A 19,967-nucleotide genomic window follows, 5' to 3' on the forward strand; every position below is an offset into this window, starting at 1 on the left:
TTGTTGTCACATCCAGCCAAGGTTTTACAGGAAGCAGGGGTAGAGCCTGCTTTGATGCAGAGTAGATGGTGGTTGTGTGTGTGTGTGTGTGTGTGTGTGTGTGTGTGTGTGTGTGTGTGTGTGTGTGTGTGTTTGCACACAGTTAGGTTTAAAACTTTTGATTGCCTCCCCCCCCCCCCCCCGCAAAAAAAAATGTAAAGGAAAGTCTTGTGCAAATTAAATGGTCATGTGTACAGATTCAACAAGAAATCCTGTGGCACCTCATAGACTAACAGATATATTGGAGCATTAGCTTTCGTGGGCAAAGACCCACTTCGTCAGAGGCATGCCTCTGACGAAGTGGGTCTTTGTCCACGAAAGCTTATGCTCCGATACATCTGTTAGTCTATGAGGTGCCACAGGACTCCTTGTCGTTTTTGCAGATCCAGACTAACACGGTTACCCCTCTGATATGTGTACAGATCATGTCAAGTTTTTAGAAAGCACAGGCTGTCCTCTCTGTAAGTCCAAGATACATTAAAAAAACTTGGACTTATAGCAAAACAACTTAAAGCAGGGAATTTTTTTTCCCACGTCTGGCTTCCATTTGTGCATTTTATTTTTTTGTGTGCGTGACTTAAGAGCAGGGAATGGAAGGACTTATAACTCATCAGTTCCTACGAGCGTCAACAGTGTTAGTACAGAACTGATATATACCGGGGCCACTTATAGCGGGGACACCCTATACTAAAGCACTGGAGCATAAGAAGATACATTATGTAGTTTTATAGGTGCATGTGTCAGAATATTTTGGTAGGACCTCCACAAAGCCAGTATTTTGCATATTTTGCTTAAGCTGCGCCTGATTCCACTCCACTAATCCCTTTAGTAGCTGGCTTTCGGTCTGCCACCTGTATGCATGCTGGAGGAGTAACTCGGTAAGAAAGTTTTACTGGGCTAAGTTTTACTATTTGCGGGGCTGTAAGAAGCGGTGTACACGGTGCATTTGAAAACTAACATCCCATGCTGCATGATCGTCCAAGTGCCTTTTGGATACTTGTCCAAACTCCCCTTTCTTCTCCACCCCTTGCAGTAAATGTGATAACTCTCCCATCCAACATGACAATTTCCTTCTTAGTCCACTTGTCTGCCGTCTTTAAATCACCTTGATTCAAGCTGCACTGAGGTGGACTGCACTGTGCTTGATGTGCCGTACCAGGTGGTGTTGAAATTTCAGCCTTACTTGCAATAAAACTACCATGTTGTGTCTAGGGAGGATTGTGATAATTATTATAACAGAGATCATGACACACCCACTGACTCCGTAAATAAAGTAAGAGCAAACTAGGATGTAGCCAGGCCTCTTTAAGGTCAGCACAGAAGCTGTGGATTCTTACAATCTCCCAAGGCTTATAAGTGGACTTCTCAGCTGTCTAAATCTTGCGTTTGGATATTTGCCAATTTGACTACCTAAATGCAGGGTTTTTATGCCTCTTAGGGCATGCGCCCTCAGAATTTAGACTCCTAATGAAGAGCACAGAGACAATTATTAACACAGGAAGCTTAATATGACGCCAGATGGTTTTTTTCTGGAAATACATATGATTGTGTACGAATCCCATTTCGTAGATCTATACAAGAAATGAGAGTGCAGAGCCAATTTTACTTTAAAATGGCCTATGTCAGAGGTTCTCAAGACATAAGTCGATTGATAGCTGACTGGTCACATGTTACTAACGCCTCCCCCTTATTTCCAGCTGCTGCTTTGTATTGAAATACCCTTAAAACACGTAACACTCTACCATTACTTTCCCATGTCCGAAGGGCTGTAGTTGCCCCAAAGTGGCGTGATGGTGACTGGTAGGGGAAAGGCCCGGCTCCCAAAAGTCGTCGGCGTTCCATTCAAGTCAATGGACTTACACCGCTTTCCCTCAATCACAGATCTGATGCCCAGTGTTTCTAGAAGTCTGAGAATCATTCCTGGGCTGCCCTGTATAACATCCCTGCACCTTTCAAACGTGAAGATGCAGCCAAGCTGGTTAAAATTGGTCTGTAACATACTCCACGAGGCCAAGTACTACAGGGCCATGAGATATATACAATAAACCCTTACGCTACCAGCTGCAATGAGTGAGCATACTGTACGGGAACAAGTCAAGGCCGAGCAAGTAGAGAAGGAACAAAGAAAAGGAAGAACGGAGTGAAAAGGGGTGGAAGTAGGGCTGCTTGAAATTTTTCAGATGGATTTGTCCTAAAAAAAAGGTATTTTGAGAAAAATCGACAACAAGCTGCTGACTCCTTTGAAACATTTAATTTATTGGCGATATTTTGGGTGATTTTTAGCTAAATGGAAATTGCAGGGTCTGTTAGAAATGCTGCAAAAGGCAAACAACTTGAAAATGTAAAATGTTTTTTATTTTAAATGCCATTCAGTTCAGCTGGATCTGTCATGGGAGACAATGGCTGAAGGTGGTTTCTGAGCAGAGAGGGATTTTAGTCTGCTGCTATTGTGAGAAAAATTGTTTGGCATCCTCGCATATAACAGAACTTTCTCCGTTCTCTCCAATCCAAATGGCAACCTGCTGAATGTGTCTTTTTGCTCTGCCTCCTGCTGCAAGCACATAGTCCTTATTGCCATCAGTGGAGGTTTGACGTGCATTGAGGACTCATTGAAATCTATGGCAAAGCTCCCAATGGCTTTAATACTGCCGGATCAGGGCCTGTGTTCTGAACCAACAGACACGGTGGTTACTAATGAAGGCTGCAGTGGTGCAGATTCCTGCCTGTAAAAAGAGCAAAATAATCATTAAGTGATCGAGGGCCTGGTCTTAATTTCCACTAAGGCTCCTTGACAGTGCTTTTGCAATGCAAAAGGGTCTTAAAGCAGGGATACGTTTTTTAAGGCCTGTTTAGGCAGCCAGAGGGGGTCCTTCTATTCAGAGTGCAAAGGATGATCTAGCTCTTCGTGTTTACTATGTTCGCCTGCTCAGAATATTGATGGGCCCAAACTCTTCCATTTTCTTTACTCTTCTGCTGTGGTTTTATACCAGAAATAAGAGGGAACAAATCGCAGCTAAAACAAAAAGCCTTTCAGTCCTGCAAAGGCGGCGGAATGTTTCATCTGCAGCAAGAAGATTCAAGGTTACGGCAGCCGCTCTCTTCTTCCTTTTCTTTCTTTCTTTCTTTCTCTGTTCGCTCAGCCTTGACTTGTTCCCGTACAGTACATTCACTCATTGTAGCCAGTAGCATAAGGGATTATTGCATATACCTCACGACCCTGTAATACTTGGCCTCATGGAGTATGTTACAGACCAATTTTAACCAGCGTGGCTGCATCTTCACATTTGAAAGCTGCAGTGATGTTATACGGGGTGGCTAAGGAATGATTCAAGACTGCTAGAAACCCTGGGCATCAGAGCTGTGACTGTGGTAAAGCGGTGTAAGTCCATTGAGTTGAATGGAGCGCCGCCGACTTACAGCTGCAGAAATTAAACTCTGCCATTACAAAACTGAGGGGTACGTCTACACTGGCATGATTTACCGAAAATGCTTTTAACTGAAAAGTTTTCCATTAAAAGCATTTTCGGAAAAGCACGTCTAGATTGGCAGGACGATTTTCCGCAAAAGCACTTTTTGCGGAAAAGCGTCCATGGCCAATATAGACGCGCTTTTCCGCAAAAAAGCCCTGATCGCCATTTTAGCCATTGGGGCTTTTTTGTGGAAAATACTACTGTGCTATCTACACTGGCCCTTTTGCGCAAAAGTCTTTTGGAAAAAGACTTTTGCCTGAACGGAAGCAGCACAGTATTTCCGCAAGAACACTGACGATCTTACACGAGATCGTCAATGTTCTTGCGGAAATTGAAGCGGCCAGTGTAGACAGCTGGCAAGTTTTTCCGCAAAACCAAATGATTTTGCGGAAAAACTTGCCAGTCTAGACACAGCCAGGAGGTAAAAAACAAAGGCAGAGCAGAATAGACTGAGCCTTTTGCCTCAGACAGAAGTGCAGTAATTTACAAGAAATTGGGAAAAGGCTGAGCTGTTGTCCCAAGCTCACTGTAAAGCACGTTGTTCTTTTCTACAGCCCCCATTGACCGCAGTCAGCTAATGAATGTGCAAGGGGTAGGCAAAACAGATTGCCCACCAGCGTGCGGTTTTAGTACTTACTAAGCAATGTAATTAGCCACTTCTCCAACCCTCGTCCTCGCTTCTTCTTTCTGCAACTTTCTTACAAGTGGAGAGAATAATCCGCTCCTCTTCTCTCCACTGCCAGTGCTTTTGTAGGAGGTGGATGTTTACATTGGTTTCTTGAAAGGCTCCCCACCGGATGGTGTGCGCTCTGGAAATATTAAGCATGTGACAGATTGGATTCCAAGAAAGGTTTAGGGATAGAGGATGGGAGAGAACCTTTCCTGCCTATGAGCAATTTTGAACAGAGATACACTGCGGATGTTGGGAATTTTGAATGTGTCCCTGTGTAGCTGTTGCAATCCTTCTCTTGGAATTGGTTCTTACTTTGTCAGGTGCGCAGTTAAAGCAAAATCGCCTCCTTGCCAGATGTAAATATAGCGTGCTTGTTAACCATAGAGACAAGGCACAAATTGCATTCGTGTGCTCGGAACAAGGAATGCAATGAACCCAATTGACGTGAATGGCATGACTTAAAATAACATTACAGCACCATTCGCTTTTTTGGTCTCATGTTTAAAGGGAGTTTGTCAAGCATTTTAATTCTTGTTTATAACCCACCATTCTAGCTTGCCAATGCGTATCCATAGGGAGCATACTGGAGATCATCTGTTAGTTAACTCTTCTCATTTCTCACATCGCGAAGGATGCTGAGGTGGTTGAGTTGAGTGTGCAGGTGTTGTATGGTGTTGGTGGCCTATGATAAGGAGGGGTATGCTTTTTGATCCAGCGGTCCCTTCTGGCTTTCTACTCTGATTCTATGAAAAGGAGGTCAATTGAAAAGGCCTTGTTAATTGTAAGATGAAATAAGGGTGGGGCCAAAAGGAAAAACACAACATTGATAGGGAATGAATTTGTACATCAATCTTTGTGCAAGCATGCTGCAAAAGAATGGAAATATAAATAGAGAGGGTGAGAGTGTCATGTGTATGTGTTTGTGCGTGTATATGTATGTGTGTACATACGCACACACTAGATTGTGTATTTCTGGCTTTCGTTACTTCAGGGGAAATCTTATACAGGCAGAAAGTCTAATGAAGTGACTTTGATGTCTAGAGTTGATAGAACATTTCTAAAATGTGAATTTTTGTTTAAATTTCAGATTTTGACATACACACAAACACACCCGTACCAGTTTTCATAAAAATGTAATCCAGTTTTCTTTACCTAGTTATACAGTGGGTTGAAATATTCCTACAGTTTGTAATGTCAGCAAAATAGTTTATCAAGACCTGGAGTTTGAAGGAGGATAAAGACCATGCTTGTGAAAACTCTGCCTGTTTTACAGGCTCCTCTATTAACACCTATTCCCTGTTGTCAACTGTGAACAAGAGATTTATACCTGCCATTAACATGAAATATCAACATAAATCTCTCATGTCATTAAGGGCAGCTTCTTCAGATTATCTGAACTGTCACACTTTGATATAAATAATACTTTATAATCCTGCTGCAGCTAATTAGAATTTCTAATATACCAATTTTATTCCTTTTATGGTGCTCTATTTCACTTTGGAATGGGATCATTTTTAATTGACATTTATTTTGGACAATATGTAAATAGTCAGATGAAATCATATTGGATAAAAAATGGACAGTTGGGGACTGCACAAGTTAGACAGCCAGGTGACCATCACTGGTGCAGAGAACCTGAAAACGTATGGCTAGAAAACCAGGTGGCTTCTGTGGGGGACACAACATGGGAGTTAATGGAGTTAATCCCTAGGCAACTATTAGCGATTTAAAATGCGTGGCACTGCTCTTATATTACAGCTGTTCAGTGGCCTACCGTCAAATGAGTTTATGGGCTCAATAAACGTCCTAGTGGGTAGATGGCTGCAAAATCAAACCCACTGTCCCAATTAGTGCTGTCACTGCAGAGTTTAGTTATTTGAACAATCACGCAACTGAACTACAGTTTCCATCACTGCGGTTGAACCAAATAGATCAGAATTCAAGCAAACTGTAGGATCGTAGAATCATAAATGACTAGCATGGGAAGGGATCCCAAGAGGTCATCTAGGGTATGTCTAGACTACAGGATTTTGTCGACAGAAGTTTTGTCGACAGATACTGTCAACAAAGCTTCTGTCGACAAAGAGCGTCTAGACTACATCCAGTTCTGTTGACAAAGCAAGCCGCTTTGTCGACATAACAGTGTGGACGCAAAGGACAGTGTAGATGCAATAATGCCTTCTATCGACAGAACTCTGTCGACAAAAGGCGTTATTCCTCGTAGAATGAGGTTTACATACGTCGACAAAACTGCTGAGTTTTGTGGATGTTATGTCGACTTAACTCAAAGGCAGTGTGGACGCAGGTATAGTTTTGTCGACAAAAGTCCACTTTTGTTGACAAAACTCTGTAGTCTAGACACATCCTTAGTCCAGTCCCCTGCCCTCCGAGAGGAACCAAGCACCATCTAGATCAGGTGTGGGCAAAATACCTCTCGTGGGCTGAATCCGGCCTTCGAAGCCACCAGATCTGGCCCACGGATGCCCCTCCCAGGACCCTCAGGGCTCTCAATCCCTCTCCCTCCTCTTTATAACACCCTTTTAGGCACTTGAAAACTTCTCTCATGTCCTCTCTGTCTTCTCTTTTCTAAACTACACCAGCCCAATTCTTTCAGTCTTCCTGCACAACTCACGTTTTCTAGACATTTAATCATTTTTGTTGCTCTTCTCTCAGCCATCTCCAATTTCTCCACATCTTTCTTGAAATGTGGTGGCCAGAACTGGACACAATACTCCAGCTGAGGCCCAATCAGTGCAGAATAGAGCAGAAGAATGACTTCTCATGTCTTGCTCACAACATTCCTGTTAATGCATACGAGAATCATGTTTGCTTTTTTTTGCAACAGTCTCATACTGTTGACTCATATATAGCTTGTGGTCCAGTATGACCCCTTGATCCCTTTCTGCCGTACTCCTTCCTAGACTGTCACTTCCCATTCTGTATGTGTGACACGGATTGTTCCTTCCTAAGTGGAGCACTTTGCATTTGTCTTTATTAAACTTCATCCTGTTTATCTCAGACCATTTCTCCGGTTTGTCCAGATCATTTTGAATTATGACCCTATCCTCCAAAACACTTGCAATCCCCCCCACGAGGCATCATCAACAAACTTTATAAGTGGGCTAGGGATGTAAAATCCAGTATAACGTTTAAACGATTAACCAATTAAACAGATGGGTGGGGGCTGCTTTGGCTGGGTTGTGGTGCCCATGCCCACGGCGTACCCTATGGAGTTGGAGTATCCCCCTGCCCACAGACGAGGGAAGGGTGCTGCAGCTCCAGCTGGTTTACCATAACTGGTAAGTATCACCTGGTAAGGGTGACACTTACCAGTTATCCAGTTAACCATTCACATCTCTAAAGTGGGCAAACTTTGTAGGGGCGAGAAGAACCTGCTTTGGGGACAAGGGACACCAGTTTCAAGTGTGGCCATTCTGGACTGTCTAAGAAAAGTCTTGTAAGTAAAATATGAGCCATTCTGTGCCACCAGTTTTTCAGACGCCAGTAGATTGCCGTCTCTGTATACTCTGCTTATTACTATGTACAGTAATACTCCAGTTGTCCGGGATCCAGTGGTCCGGCACTCCCAATAGCCCAGCACCAACTGGAACCCAGAAGTGCTCCAGTCAGCTGCTCTCACAGCCGGGCTTCTGTGAGCCGCATGCGCGCGCGCTGTTCCGCTCACGGTCCCCAGAGCACACAGCTTCCAGCCTGCATGTGCTAGCAGCCGGCCGCTGAGCACAGGCAGCTGCTTCAGGACCCAGAAAGAAGGTTGGGAGAGAAGAGGGACTGGGTTACAGCAGGGAAGAATGGTGTTTGGGTCTGGGGGAGGGAAGGGCAGGGAGATGGGTTTGGGAGTATGCCCCCTTATAGTACCTCTTGGGTTGGTACTCTGGCATAACCGATAATCTGGCACCACCTAGCTCCCAAAGGTGCCGGATTATTGGAAGTCTACTGTATGTTTATGTCTACACTGGCATGATTTTCCGAAAATGCTTTTAACGGAAAAGTTTTCCATTAAAAGCATTTTTGGAAAAGCGCGTCTAGATTTGCGCAAAAGCACTTTTTGTGGAAAAGCGTCCGTGGCCAATCTAGACGCGCTTTTCCGCAAAAAAGCCCCGATCGCCATTTTCGCTATTGGGGCTTTTTTGCGGAAAACACTACTGTGCTGTCTACACTGGCCCTTTTGCGCAAAAGTCTTTCGGAAAAAGACTTTTGCCCAAACGGGAGCAGCATAGTATTTCCGGAAAAGCACTGACGATCTTACATGAGATCGTCAGTGCTTTTCCGGAAATTCAAGCGGCCAGTGTAGACAGCTGGCAAGTTTTTCCGGAAAAGCGGCTGATTTTCTGGAAAAACTTGCCAGTCAAGACACAGCCTATTTGTATTTATAGGTGCTGCCATCAGCCTGGCTTATTCCCCCTCCTGCCGCATCCAGAGTTCCAGTGAAACTCCCTAATTAGAAAGGAGAACTGCGGTTAAAGTACAGGCTGCCTTGGAAAAGGGACAGTTACCACTTTTGGTTGGCTGTGCTTAGCAAATCCAGTAACCCACTTTTAAATTTAATTTAAAGGACTTCTCTGCTTATACCATGCGGCGATCGCTGAGGAGGGCAAATATCGCACATTTGGCTCCCTCTCTGGGGAAATCACAGTCAAACAAAGGATTCTGTTCCTGTTAGGAGTGCTCCATTTCAGTTCAGACCTCGGGGAAATTTCCACTCTAGGGACTTACAACAAGAGAGTAAATAAGGTTGAAAGCACATACAGCCCATGGGGTCTTTTGCCAGACTGCAGATTTTGTAATGTTGATTGTTGCCTAAGAGCTGCTACATTACTTCTCCAAAATAATTTGCAGCTTTGTATGGACACCACTTACGAAATATTGTTCCATTACCTTGTATTTCCTGGGAGCCCTCTGAACCAAAGGGCTATGCTCCTCAGAACCTCCGTGCGCCTACTTATTGACATTTTATTTCAGCCTTCTCCGGAAATCATTTGCCGTCTGGGTTCTGACAGCTAATGAAAACCAAAAGGCTCTGATAGTGCTGTCTTTTACTTGGGTTCACTTGGTAGATCTCACTCATCAGAGGAAATCAGGGACTGATTCAGAGTTTAAAAAGTTTTATGAATCCTAGCTTACTTCACATGTGGAGGGGCAGATTAAACTGCAGCAAGGGAGGTTTAGGTTGGACATTAGGAAAAACTTCCTACCTGTCAGGGTGGTTAAACACTGAAATAAATTGCCTAGGGAGGTTGTGGAATCTCCATCTCTGGAGATATTTAAGAGCAGGTTATTTGGACATCTGTCAGGGATGACCTAGACCATGAGTTCCCAAACTGGGATGTGTGAAGAAATTCCAGGGGGCGGCGTAAGGCAACCCAGTGCCTCTTTCCCCCCCCCCATCAGGTTTTTTTTTTTGCTCAAGTTTTGCTGTTGGGGGGGGGGAGTGAGGGTTTTTTGAAAAATTAGAAAGAGTGCATGATGCCAAGAAGTTTGAGAACCACTGATCTAGACAGTGCTTGGTCCTGCCGCAATCTCTCGAGTTCCCTTCCAGTTCAAGTGTTCTATGATTGAAAATATCCTTTCCTTAGGGGAAGACCATTCCTACCCCCTATATCCAACGATCATTTTCAAGCAATTGGCTGTTAATGAACCATTTATTTACAAGCCCAGTACAGCCTGTTCATTTTTCCTTTTGACTTTCCTGCTCCGGGTGCCTCCTGCTCTTCCCTACTTTGGGTGGAATACACTTTGAGTAGAGAAGCTGTTTGCATGAGTGGAGGAAGGACCCCTACTCTAGTTGAACACAACTGTGCGGCCGGAGTGTTTCTCCACTAGTAGAGGACAAGGAGACACGTCCTGTCTCCGGTGGCTGCAGAAGGGCTTAGAAAGCCTTCTCTGGGGATGAGGCCAGCAAGGGCAGCCAGCCCCACTTCCTGGGAGGTTTCGCTGCAGGCTCTGCAGCCAGCTCCTTGGGAGCGGGACCGGCAGCTCTTGTTGGCCCCACTCCCAAAGAGATGGGGTGTAACCTGAGGCGAGGAAGGCCATGGACAGGGGCTGTGGTGGGCCCCACAGGGCTGGAGCACCCACCTGCTGGGTGGGCAGGGAGCAGTTCCAGCCGCTACTGCTTACCTGGAACCGGTAAGCCATTTCCATCCCTCTTTTTGAAGCGCTGAGATTGTTGTAAAGGGTGGTGGGTGTGTACTGTACGTAGCTAGCTGATTGCTTGAAACGAGTAATCGTTGGAGAACTTTTCTTCCCGGGTCCTTCTCTGGGCTCCTATCTTTTGTGTAAGACATGAATCATTTTTTTAAATTGGTCATAGATGCTTTTAATTAATCAAAATACATAAACCCCAGTTCACTTCCCATTTCAACTCCTTTTCCGGTTTACATGGTGTCGGAGTGCCCAGGATTCTTTGCTGCTCTTTCTGGTTCATGGTGCAGGTTATGGGCATGGGCGTAGTTTGGAGAGGGCCATGGGGGAGTCAGGAAGGTGCAGAATTTGCCTCTTTCCCCCACAGCTTCATTGATCTGGCCGCAGTTGTTTCCCCAAATGTAGAAGTCAAACTATCCTTATAGGCCTTGCAGTTCAAGTCCTTTTCTCTTCAGTCTTCTCTTGACAGAGTCTTTCCATAGTATCCTCTGTATTCCATTGCAGTGCTTTTCCTCTCATGCTTTCTTGGCCGGTCATTCTTCTTCCATTCTTATCACATGGCTAACCATCTCAAATGTGCATTTTCCAGACACACTCTCAAGAAGAGTCCCAAGCTGTGAAAAGATGTAGACAAATTGGAGAAAGTCCAGAGAAGAGCGAAAAAAATGAGTAAAGGTCTAGAAAACATGACCTATGAGGGAAGATTGAAAGATTTGTGGGGGGAGGTAATATTCTGGAAAAAAGAGGGGACATAACACCTTCTGAGTACCGAAAAGATTGTTAGGAGGAGAGAGAAAAAATATTTTTCTTACCCTCTAATAGGACAAGAAGCAATGGGCTTAAATTGCAACAAGGGAGGTTTAGATTGCACAGTAAAGAGAAAATAACTGTCAAGGTGGTTAAACACTGGAATAAATTGCCAAGGGAAGTTGTGGAATCTCCATCACTGGAGATATTTAAGAGCAGGTTGGATAGACATCTATCAGGGATGATGTAGATGGTGTTTTGTCCTGCCATGAGGGCAGGAGGCTGGACTTGATGACCTCTCAAGGTTCCTTCCAGTTCTAGAGTTCTTTGATTTTATAAGTTCATCTTCTCCCTAATTTTCCCATGCATGTTCTGTCTACTCTCCGGTCACCTGCCATTCTCCTTGATATATTATTGGCTAAATCGAAATACATAAACCCTCACTGAAGTTAATTCTTCCATAGGGGTTGCACAAGTTAGCTAAGGATCCACCAGCATTTAGAAACGGAAAAGTGCCACCCTATTGACTTTTGGCAACTCTTGTTGCATTTGGCTTGAGCAGTCCCGGAACAATTCCTAGTCTCAAAATAAGGGTGGCCGATAAGGAAGCAAAACCATATTTTACATTCATTTAATTTCAAATGGGCAATGAAACAGAAGGCAGGTGCGGTTTAGTGAGTGGGGAAGGCACTGGTCTGGGACTCCAATGATCTACCCATGTCTTCGACTGATTAGCTGTATGACCTTGGGAAAATCATTCAGCCTCTTATGCCTCTGTTTCCCCTTTATAGATGTTTGTTGTTCAAGACAGGGACTGTCTCGTTATGAGTTTCGCCTTGATCTCACTTGTGACCATTAGTCGCTACAGCTAATAAAAATAGTAAGAGAAAGCAAGAGCCTTCATAAGTACCATTAGATGACGTCTCTCCTTTTATCGGCAGTGCACGAAAACGTGTGGGGAAGGGTCCCGGTACCGTAAAGTTGTGTGCAGGAATCAGAATAACCAAGAGGAGGACAACACGAATTGTGATGTAAGCAAGCGACCCCCTGATAGTGAGAGCTGCCACTTACCACCTTGCGAGTACATCTGGATTACGGGAGAGTGGTCTGAGGTGAGTGCCGTTGGGAATCGTCTTGCTGATTGGACTGTGAGTCTCAACAGCATTAGCCTGATGAGGGTCTGACTGTACCATCTGAACAGCAAATCTTTGACTTCGATGGAGCCTTGCTGATTTGCACCACGTTGGGGACATGACCAAAAACTCCCAATTTTTCCCCCGGGGAGGGCTAAGCCCTGACACCCCCTGCCAAGAATAACCTGGGTTGAGGGGCCGGAACAGCGTGGTGCTGAAGAGTTTAATTACTATTTTGTTGCTATTTTGTAAAGATCAGTTTCCAATACAAATCATGGTTGATTAACTTGAAGTGGGTTTTATTCCCTCTACTGTCCAGTGGATAGTAAATATGTTTGTACCCGGAATGGCTATGTTTAGACTACAAGCCTCTTTTGAAAGAGGCTTTTTCGAAAGACTCTTTCGAGAAAGCCTCTCTCGAAAAAAGAGCATCTAGACTACAACCAGTACTTTCGAAAAACCAAGCCACTTTTTCGAAAGAGAGCACCCAGGCAGTCTGGATGCTCTCTTTCGAAAAAGCAGTTTGCATTACATAGCACTTTCGAAAAAAGGCGTTCTTCCTCGTAAAACGAGGTTTTCCATGGTCGAAAAAACTGCCGCATTCTTTCGATTTTGAAAGAATGCAGCAGCAGTGTAGAGGCAGGGGAAGTTTTTTCAAAAAAAGGCCACTTTTTTCCGAAAAAACCCTGTAGTGTAGACATACCCAATATGAGTGAGCACAGTCACCCAAACCCTCCACTTTGCACAGTTCCAATAGAGACATATCCTTAGCTGGTGGGAATCAACTCCATTGGGTTCAGCGGAACGACAGCAATTTCATCAGCCTAGAATCTAGCCTTTGAAGATCGGCATAAGGAGTAGATCCTTCTGAGTCCTGCGTAGCGTAGCATTTGAGGGCCCGATCCTGCCCGCTTTCCTGACCCTAGCGCTCTCGCTGGCACTCATCAGGCGACTCGTGGGAGTAAAGCGAATAGGATTTGCCACCTAAAGCGTGAAGGAAGAGGTGTGCCGAGGAAAACGCTACTTCCCTTTGCAGGCAGAACTCACCGCAGAAGGAAACAGGCTAATGGCAGGTTGTTTCCTTCTGCGTCAAGTGAAGGGGTGTTTTCCGCTTGGAAGAGTTGCAGGGGAAAATGACAGGGCCTCTGCTGACACAGCAGAGATGAGAGAGGGGGAAAAAAGAAATGGTAAAAGCTAGGGTGGAGGGGAGACCAAGAAAATACAGGGGGGAGAGAGATTTTTGGGAAGACCAGTTGTGACCCAGCCTTCCCCAAGTGCCATATGGTTTTTTTTTTCTGGTATCTGCTCCAGTAACTTACTGTGGGCCCAATCCTGTAAATGCTCATGCATAGTCTTGACTTTATCCATTGCTGTGGGGCTACTCTCAGGCATAAACTTGCGTGTGTGCATGTTTGCAGAATCGGGGCTTATGCGACTGCACAAATCAGCCCTGTCTTCATCCCCACTGCTGTTAAATTCATGGGATATCATTTTTCCCCCCTCCTGGCCTATGTTGCAGAGCAGATGTATCTCCCTCACTCACCTTTTTCTGAAAACCCCGTGGAACAAGGCAGATCCATGGCCACATGTCACTGTTCACTGATGGCCACATGCTCCTGCCCCTACTTGTGAGGAGGAATGCCGTCCGGTACAAGGAGTCCCACCAAAATCCGTGGACTTGTGCATTCAGACTGATAGCAACTGAGGCTCTGTCCACGTGAGACGACTTGTGAACAGTGCTAATATTCAGGAATGGGGTTAGAATGTGATCTGTGGCTAATTGTGGTACTTGGATTTGTAGGTCGCCAGTGACCACTGCAGTAATCAGCAGGTGCACTGAGCACTGTAATTTTAAGACATACATGCCGGTCAGTTATTTGTCATTCACAGGACAACTATATAGTCTCCCTTCCCCTCCCCTCTTTAACTGGCAGGAAAATGCAAGCTAGTCTTTCTTTTTCCCTACTTCTCAAAGAGGTACAGTGAGCGGCCATGTACAATGTTAACCAAACTCCTCCGTTTCCCCTAGTGCTCTGTGACCTGCGGCAAGGGCTATGAGCAAAGGCTGGTCTCATGCAGCGAAATTTACACCGAGAAGGACCATTACGAGTACGGTTACCAGAATGTAGACAACTGCCCTGGCACCCAGCCACCAAATGTCCGCACCTGCTACCTCGGGGAATGTCCAGTCCTGGCATCGTGGCGCGTTGGCAACTGGGGAAGCGTAAGTTTAAGGAGTAGTTGTGCCTGGAGGGAGGTTGTACCACCAGGGGGCGAGAGAGGTTTAAGTTGAGCTAGTGGGTCCAAACGTTGGCCCAAAATTGATACATCGGTTAACAGGCATTCAGGGAGAAGGAAGACTTAGCCTACGTGGCTTTGCATGTGCCCAAGGATCCCATACCTGGATGTCAAACAGCTGACGGCTCCCTTGATAACAGTCCAGTGTCTACTTGTCTTTCTCATGGCATCCCATGTAGCTTGTATAGTCCAGCAGCCTTTGCACACGTGGGCAAAATAGCAGAAGTGACCTTTTGCCTGGGATCTAGCAAAAGCGATGGTTGGCTGTCTATTTTGGATGCAATTCATTCATGTAGATGTTCAAGGTTTTATAGAGGGGTGGGAAACCTCAGGGCCAGGGCCCGGATGCGGTCCCCAGCTTGCCTGGATCCAGCCCCTAAGGCTCAGGGCTACCCCCAGCTACCCCACATCCTGCTAACCCACCACAGGGCTGAAGCACACAAAATCTACTAGGCTGAGCCCCCTTATGGTCTGGTGAATGTGCAAAGTGTCTTTCTCCTTCTCAGTCGGGAATCACGTCGTGAGGGGATGTTTTGGTTTGGAGTTTTTTATTTGCTTCTCACTTGCATGCAGCCCCAACTGATTTTACTATGGGTCAGCAGCCCCCGACCCAAACAAGGGTCCCAACCCCTGGCTTAATATGTGAATAAATGATGCACCAACATTTGAACAAGTTGGAGCATCAGCATATAAAGAATCCCACTTTCATTTCCCCCCTTCCTTCAAATGCTCTGATAGAGCATTGAAAAGAAACTAGCCTTTCAGTGTAAATTTAATATAGTACCCAACCTTTTCTGGACCTTGTATCACCAGATCAGATTTCAGCTAAGGCAACAATCACTTTGAAGATTTTGCCATTCTTTCTAATTCTCTCTTTCTCCCAGGAAGTTTGGTTCATTAACACACCTCCGGCATTTAAGTTTATGTCTCGAAGTTTTATGAGGGTTGAGTCAAGCAAAACATCGTGAAATTTGTCTCAGTTAATATAATCTCTTTTCAGAGTCGCACACCCTTCAGGAAGTAAACACTTGGCTGTTGATTTGCCCTGTTGTCCTTACCAACAATTGTAACTTCCATGGATTTGCCAATCTTTGTTTTTCAAAATAATGTAGTGGGGAAATAATTATCAGTGTGACGTTCAAATTGTGGGTCCCATTCTGCTCCCGTTGAAGTGTTATGGCCCCAGGACCAATAGAGTGATCACTGTGACAGGCACAAATTGGTAATTTGTGATTGGCTCTAACGCATGAAAATTGTCTTCTGCCATCTTACGATGCACTAGTTAAGAACAAATTTTCAACAAGAACTAGAGATTCTGGCTACCGATCCTGAGACTCTGTAAATGGTCCTGAATTTTAGACCCAAATGGGACTGCTGGCCTTTTTCAGGTGTCTCCAGTTGGGTACCAGATGTGGAGAGTACTCGAAATCACACTTCACTCTTGAAAATTCAGGCCTATGCAAAACTGGATGGTTTCTATTTATAGAGTCTAGTTCAAGCACTTCTTTTCTTTTCAGTCCTTACCTGAGATTCCTTTTGAGTTTGGGTTTTAAAGAGAGCCCAGGTGTAGCTACCGTTTCACCCCATGTTTTGCACAACTTGGATATGAAACTTTAAATGATCCCATGTTTGTTCCAAGGGGCCTTTCTATACCCTGGAGCAGAGCGTTACATTCGTAAGCCGAGATTCACTTGGAGTCAGGCCCCCTACTGAATGTTTTATCTATTGTGCTGCCCCGCTGGTGCAAAACAGTGTCAATAACTGGGCTGAGCAAGTGGCGGGAGCAGCCATTGGGCCTCTTTGCTTGACCATATGGTTCCCTTGGACTATTTCTGCCTCAGTGCAACAAAGCACTTGAAGACCAGTGAGAAGTCCCATTGAAATCTATGGAACTCAATGCGTGTTCATAGTTCACCATGAGCTATTGTACCTGCCACCAGGTGGACTTGAACCTAGGAAGCTTAATGTAGGTGCCGCTACTACTTGAGCTAAAAGCCAGCTGGTGCTCAGCTTAGGCTGTAGAGCTCCCTTATTCTCATTTCTTGCTGTAAGTGGTCTAAGTGCCACTCCATGGGACAGGGACCCACACTAGGGGTATGTCTACACTTGCAGCCTAATTCGAAATAGGGCTGCAAATATAGGCGTCCGAAATTGCAAATCAAGCCCGGGATTTAAATATCCTGCGCTTGATTTGAATCTTCCCAGCCAGGCGCCATTTTTTGAAATTGATAAGACTGGAATAACTGCCCGCGTCTACATGCGGCAGTGAAACGGCCATCCGAAATAAAGCCCTCTTTCGAACTACCTGTTATTCCTCCTGCAATGAGGGTTAACAGGTAGTTTGAAATAGGGCTTTATTTTGAACGGCCGTTTCATGGCCGCGTGTAGACGCGGGCAGTTATTCCGGTCTTGTCAATTTCAAAAATAGCGCCTGGCTAGGAAGATGCGAATCAAGCACGGGATATTTAAATCCCGGGCTTGATTTGCAATTTTGAATGCCTACATTTGCAGCCCTATTTCGAATTAGGCTGCAAGTGTAGACATACCCAGGGTATGTGGATTACACTACAGTGGGCTCAGACCGTGGCAATCTGATCTTGACCAACCAACCATCTGCGTTTTAGCACCATAAGCGCCAGGAATGGAATCATACTGAGAGTGTTTTCTTTCCTAGTGCTCGGTGACTTGTGGCATTGGGGTGATGCACCGGTCGGTGCAATGCCTAACCAACGATGACCAGGCTAGCGCTTTGTGCCATGCCGAGTTAAAGCCCGAAGAGAGGAGGACATGTCACAACATCCATGACTGTGAGTCTATGGATTGGGGCTTTCCGTTCAGTCTCTTGACTTTAGTCCATGAGTCCCGGGCATTTCCCACGCCAGGCCCTTGATTTCCCTGGAACGATTCATAGCCTTAAATTTAAACATGGGTGAGGCTGTTTCACTGGGTCTGGGCACCAGCGCTCCCGCAAGGCATGTGACCTCCAGTGACTTCTCAAATACAGGTTGGACCTCGCTAGTCTAGCACCCTTGGGACCTGACTGGTCCTGGACAAGAGATTTTGCCAGACCAGGGCAGGTCAATTCTGGCCCCTCTTCTGCTGGCTACACCCTCTGCCCTGCCATCCCTCCGGGCTTCCCAGCTCCTGACCCACCTTGCTCCCGCAGCCCAGCTGAGCCACTTGGGGTGGGACTTCCTGGCTCCCACCCTCTTTCCTCCCCGAGCAGCATGGCAACTTCCCAACTTTCAGGTCCCCCCCCCCCCAGTCAGCCCAGCTGGGCTGTGCGCTGGGCTCCAGCCCCACCCCAGCCCCCGCATCAGACCAGGCTCCTGGGCCCTCCCTCCCCCAAAGCAAAGCAGGGCTCTCTGATCTTGGAACATCCATGGTCGTGCTGGGCCACAGATATTGCCAGCCCTGAGTGCCCTGGTTTACAGAGGCACGACCTGTACAACTCTTTCGGTGTCGTTTCAGGTGAGTTACCAAGCAGCTGCCAAGAGGTTCAGAGACTCAAAGGCGTGATGGAAGATGGTGAATATTACCTTAAAGTTCAAGGAAGGATATTAAAGGTGTGTTTTGACAGTTTGTTGCACTTCTCTGGAAGCTGCAAGGTTATCTTGTGTGTGGCTCTTCACTTCCACCGTGGCATTTCTCACCGTCCATTTTCTAGAGATGTGCTTTTTGCCGAAAGTGTCTGACAGAATGACGTTCTCTTGCACTCTCAGATATACTGTGCCGGGATGCAGACGGAAAGCCCCAAAGAGTATGTGAGTCTTGTCAGTGGGGATGCAGAGAATTTCTCTGAAGTGTATGGCTACAGGTAAGCAATCTCTTGACTTGGGGCTTCATGCTGCTTTGTTTTCCATGGCATTATTTTCCTGTCATGAGTAGAAAGGGTTTTCTTTTGATTTAGATTACATAACCCGACCGAATGTCCGTATAACGGGAGCAGACGAGAAGACTGCCAGTGCAGAAAAGATTACACAGCAGCTGGATTTTCTTCCTTCAGCAAAGTCAGGCTGGACCTGAGTGTTATGCAGATAATAAGTGAGTAAAAAACAGGGCCTTTTTTAACCGAGATGGAGCTGTAACTACACGCCAAGAGAGGGAGTTTAGTGAGCAATGCTCTTGGGCTGTCCTATAAAAGACATCCTCTCGTTTTATACCCGATCATTGAAATGTAGAGCTCCTCAGATCTTTCCCCTAAAGCCGCTTAGGTGCACTAGGAATGATAAACTGTATTTCCCTTCAAACAGGGAATAACACGGAATAATGACTGGTTTCTCATTCCTTTGAATGATCCCTTCCCTTGCTGTGAACTCAGCTGGGTTTGTGTGTTGCTTGGTTTTTATTGTGTGCAAAATTGGAATCAAATGGAAAATAGAACCCCGGAGAGCCTGGCCCTGCCTGTGTGCATATCTCTCTCTCTCTCTCTCTCACACACACACACACTCTCTCACACACACACTCACACACACTTTGTCTCACTCCCACCCCCCACACACTCTCTCACTCGTACACACACATTCACACAACCTCTCTCACTCACATACTCACACCCTCTCTCACACCCTCACTCACACACACACAAACACACATACACTCTCTCTCTCACAGACACACACACACACTCTCACACTCATCCACCCACCCACCCCCTCTCTCTCTCTTTCACTCACTCACACACTCTCTCATGCACACAGGCACGCACACTTTCACTCACACACATACACTCTTTCTCACTCACACAGACACACACACACACTATCTCACACCCACCACACACACACACACACACACACACACACACACACACACACACACACCCCACCCCATTAGCTGCAATTGCAGGATACGGCTCCAATGCATGGAACATTCTGGTAAAGAACTCCCACTAATGCAGTCAGGTCTGAACTCTGCGCTCTTTAAGGGCCGGATCCAATGGTCATTGAAGTCAATGGGAGTCTTTCCCTTGACTTCTGCAGGCAGTGCACCGAACCCTTGGGAACATGGCAATGGGAACAGGGCGAGACGTTCAACTATCCCATAGAAATCCTGACCCTGCCACGCCCATTGAGGCTGGGTGAGCTCGGGGTGCATGTCTGACGGCCCGTCGAGACTGACTCCAAGAGGGGCCTGACACATCGAATTTGCTAGGTGTCAGTTCTGAGTGAATAAGTGAAAAATACAAGCTATCATTAGTACTGGCGTTGAGGTGGTAAGGAGTGCAGATGCTTTAAACCGCTAGATAAAACCAAGCTCTCATGAGTGCTGTCACTTCCTTTTCAAATCTCGAAGCACCTGCCACGTGAGCTATAGAAACTGGAAGGTTCCGATTTGCAAAGGCTCATAAAGGAATGAGACATCCAAACCCCACTGAAACAGAAAAGGAAATGCTCATTTAATCTCCATGGACTCCTCTGACAATCCCAGTTTGATAGCGGTTCGTTA

At 45.8% G+C, this 19,967-nt stretch overlaps 1 protein-coding gene across 6 annotated transcripts in view; it reads left to right on the top strand.

Annotated features, from left to right (window-relative positions):
• The window catches only part of ADAMTS9 (ADAM metallopeptidase with thrombospondin type 1 motif 9), a 159,627-nt gene that overhangs the window by 123,654 nt on the left and 16,006 nt on the right, over nucleotides 1-19,967 (top strand). For all 6 annotated transcript variants that reach the window (XR_012906430.2, XM_075938510.2, XM_075938509.2 and 3 more), the window contains 6 exons: nucleotides 12,030-12,200; nucleotides 14,251-14,445; nucleotides 17,194-17,326; nucleotides 17,991-18,085; nucleotides 18,242-18,336; nucleotides 18,430-18,563. Coding sequence is in view for 5 of the 6 variants with exons in the window: in XM_075938510.2 (XP_075794625.2) it covers nucleotides 12,030-12,200; nucleotides 14,251-14,445; nucleotides 17,194-17,326; nucleotides 17,991-18,085; nucleotides 18,242-18,336; nucleotides 18,430-18,563 (823 nt within the window). In the remaining variant the exon portion in view is untranslated. The remainder of the gene's footprint in view (nucleotides 1-12,029; nucleotides 12,201-14,250; nucleotides 14,446-17,193; nucleotides 17,327-17,990; nucleotides 18,086-18,241; nucleotides 18,337-18,429; nucleotides 18,564-19,967) is intronic.

This window comes from Pelodiscus sinensis, chromosome 11 (assembly GCF_052426305.1).
Source record: "Pelodiscus sinensis isolate ZL-2025 chromosome 11, ASM5242630v1, whole genome shotgun sequence".
NCBI classification, from domain to species: Eukaryota; Metazoa; Chordata; order Testudines; family Trionychidae; genus Pelodiscus; species Pelodiscus sinensis.